At 44.9% G+C, this 3275-nt stretch overlaps 1 protein-coding gene across 1 annotated transcript in view; it reads left to right on the top strand.

The window, feature by feature from the left end:
* Positions 1-596: 596 nt before the first annotated feature.
* LOC138964020 (uncharacterized) overlaps positions 597-3275 on the top strand; it is a 42095-nt gene continuing 39416 nt past the window's right edge. Inside the window, exons 1-2 of the mRNA XM_070335897.1 lie at positions 597-700; positions 1477-1578. Coding sequence (XP_070191998.1) covers positions 598-700; positions 1477-1578 — 205 coding nt within the window. The 5' untranslated portion in view covers position 597. The remainder of the gene's footprint in view (positions 701-1476; positions 1579-3275) is intronic.

Below are 3275 nucleotides of genomic sequence, written 5' to 3'. Positions count from 1 at the left end.
AGGTATCAATAAATTACTGTTGTGCAGCGGGTTGAAAGAATACCCTATACCTCGGAGATATACCTTCACTCTGTCTCCACCCTCAGTTCGGTAAGACCGAAACGATGCTCAGTCGCGGAAAAAACTATCCAAACTTGCAAGCACAGCCGCGGTTGTCCTGTAAGTTCCCGATCCATGTTAAACCCTCATCCTCAAAAGGAAAATAAGCGACAGCATTCTCTTCCATCATATAACATGTCACGTGACGTCGTTGAGACCGAGTGAAGGTATATCTCCGAGGTATAGGGTATTCTTTCAACCCGCTGCACAACAGTAATTTAACGTGGTAGTTCGGTCGTACCGGTGTGCAATCTCTCTCTCTCTCTCTCTCTCTCTCTCTCTCTCTCTCTCTCTCTCTCTCTCTCTCTCTCTCTCTCTCCCTCTCTCTCTCTCTCTCTCTCTCTTGCTTCCCTTCCCTTCCCTTCCCTTCCCTTTCCCTCCCCTCTTTCTTCACCTCACTCCTTCCTCCCCTTTTCCTCTCCACCGTCTCTCCCCAAAAGAAAGTTTGGTCGCGACCTTCCATAATTGTTTGCTTTCTCTCTCTTGATTGCAGCCCAGATGTTGGCGGGTCCGGCCAATTACTCCCTGCCCAGTGTCGACCTGACCAAGCTGAAAAACCCCGAGTGGTCAATTCTCAACAGGAACATCTTTAACCCTGAGGGTACTCGGATAGTCTGGGTTGGTTGGTTGGTCGGTTGGTGGGTTGGAGGGTTGGGTGACTGACTGGGTCGGTTGACTGATTAAGAGTGGGGCAGTGCAACGAGCGGTGAAAAAGATATTTTGAAGGCAAACCGGAGTCGTCGCCGTCCTCCTCCTCCCCCCCCTCCTTCTCCTCCTCCTCCTCATCGTCTTCATCATCATCATCATCATCATCATCATCATCATCATCATCATCATCATCATCATCATCATCGTCGTCGTTGTCGTCGTCGACGATGTTGCTTTAAGTGTGTCACCTGACAGCGCTGAGAGTCCACAAAATGGGGCACTGGCCTTTGGCTAGTACTTCTCATAATTTACTATCCAGAGAGCACATTTTACTCGCCAAACCATGCACTTGTTTCAGCAACTTTACTCGCATTTGGCGAGTAGATTAACATTTCTACTCGCCATTGACATGTTTCCACTCGCCATGGCGAGTAAAATACTCTCCACTATCAGGCCTGCACCATCGTTAAACAACGTTATGATAACTATTTCCTTTGTTGTCAAGCAACGACGTTAAACACCAAATAAAGAAAGAAAGTGAGTAAGTGGCTTAGTGAGCATGAAGAAATATACGTGTCATCATCGCCGGCCACGTGGTTGACATATAAAGACCCCCCCCCCCCCAAAAAAAACAAAAAAACCGTTATTTAGTATTTACACCGGGTTCGTCACAATGACGGCCATGTTTACTGTCTGTGATGGATATCCGTCAGTCGTGTTTCATTTCAGGCTTCAAACGACCACCGCCCAATGCCTACACCTTGCCCGAAGAGCTGATCAAAAAAGACAAAAGGTTCATTTTCCACAAGAGACTGAAGGCCAACAAGAGAGGTCAGTATTCTTTCTTGACATTGTGTTTTGGTCACGACGATGATGAACTGTGCCCCCTTTTCACAGTTGCAAAAGAGTGGAGGCGACGTACTGAAAACGGTTTCATGTGTAGGAATGAAACAAACGGAGATAAACAGCCAGATGAACAGTCAATCAGTAGGATAGTGAGTCAGACAAGCGGGTTTAACTTGGTAGCATAATTATGTGCATGTGTGTTTGTCTCTTTGCGTACATTAGCTGATTAGGCTTTTGGGTTATTTCAGCACCCTCGCTGGTGTTTGATAGTGTATGATTGTTTGTTAGTTGTAGATATAGTGCGATGTCTGATGTTGTAATGTTTGTGCGTGTGTTATAATGCGATATGTTATGATGTAATGTATGATGATGTATTCGGTGCATGATAGTGGAGGTATGCTTGTTAGTTGTAGATCTAGTACGATGTTTGAGGTTGTAATGTTTGTGCGGGTGTTATAATGCAATATGTAGTCGTATGAGGGTTCCAGTGTATGAGTTGTACATGGCCGGGTGCTAGAGTGCTGCATGAATGAGTAAGTGCATGTGGAGCTGTATGACTGGGTGAATTGTGGGTTGCGTACGTCCGAGGGGCACATGTAGCCTGTGTGTATGAAGTAGTGGGTATGTTGCGTAAGGGTGTGCTGATATTGAACTTCAGTTGTGTTTTGTAAATGTCTATGTATCAGTGTATCATGTCTTGCCACACACATGCCACATTTCCTTGTATTGATGAGGACAATAAAACTTCTTGTATCTCTTGTATCTTGTATCTATTTCTTCCTTTTGATCCTGAACTGTAACGTTTGATAGCCAATGCTGTGTCCGAACTTCTCAAAACTAATAGCATGTTGAGTAAAGATTAGAAATTGAAGGCAATACTTGTGCATGCATGTTTTCTTTTTACCAACGGTGGACTTTTGGTTATTTCAACAACCTAGCTTCTTCTGCGTTTTGGTCCTGAAGTAACGTTTGATAGCCAACACGATGTCCGAACTTCTCCCAACTACCAACTTGCTGAGTAACGAGGTAACACAACGACTGCAGGGATGTCGTCTGCCGTCTCCAGTCTCCACAACACCAAAGCTTTTTTTCGAATCACCGAAAACATTGCCAGTATTTCGGCAGATTTGCCAAACTTTTTTCACGGCGGGCGAAAGTAGACCCCAAGGACTGCCTGAAATGTCTGAACATTGCCGACACTCTTTATGGACTTTTCATGTTGTTTTTGGCTCACGTAAGTGTAGCCTATGCGATGATAAACTTTGTCTGTCTGTGCGTGCGTATGTATGTATGTATGTATGTATGTATGTGTGTATGTCTGTGGTAGAAACTTTAACATTTCCGAGTCTATGGATTACGTCAGTCTCGGTCAAAAGTGTTCGACGTGTGTGATAGAAACTATTTGAAGACGTCATATTATGACGTAAGAGGGTTAGACGTCACGCAAAGGAATTACTGAAAGTCTCGGTCATTGTTATTGTGAGCGGGCCGAGACTTCTTGGCAGATCCAGGGTCTCGCTTTCTTGCATAGTTTCACCTATGCTTACTGTGTGTGTGTGTGTGTGTGTGTGTGTGTGTGTGTGTGTGTGTGTGTGTGTGTGTGTGTGTATGTGTGACGGAGTGATTGAGTTTGTGTTACTGTTTGTCGATTTCTTACGTGAGCCTTGAAGGCTTCGCCTCTT

This window comes from Littorina saxatilis, linkage group LG4 (genome assembly GCF_037325665.1).
Source record: "Littorina saxatilis isolate snail1 linkage group LG4, US_GU_Lsax_2.0, whole genome shotgun sequence".
In the NCBI taxonomy this organism is placed as follows: Eukaryota; Metazoa; Mollusca; class Gastropoda; order Littorinimorpha; family Littorinidae; genus Littorina; species Littorina saxatilis.
This window is presented reverse-complemented; position numbering and strand designations above follow the sequence as displayed.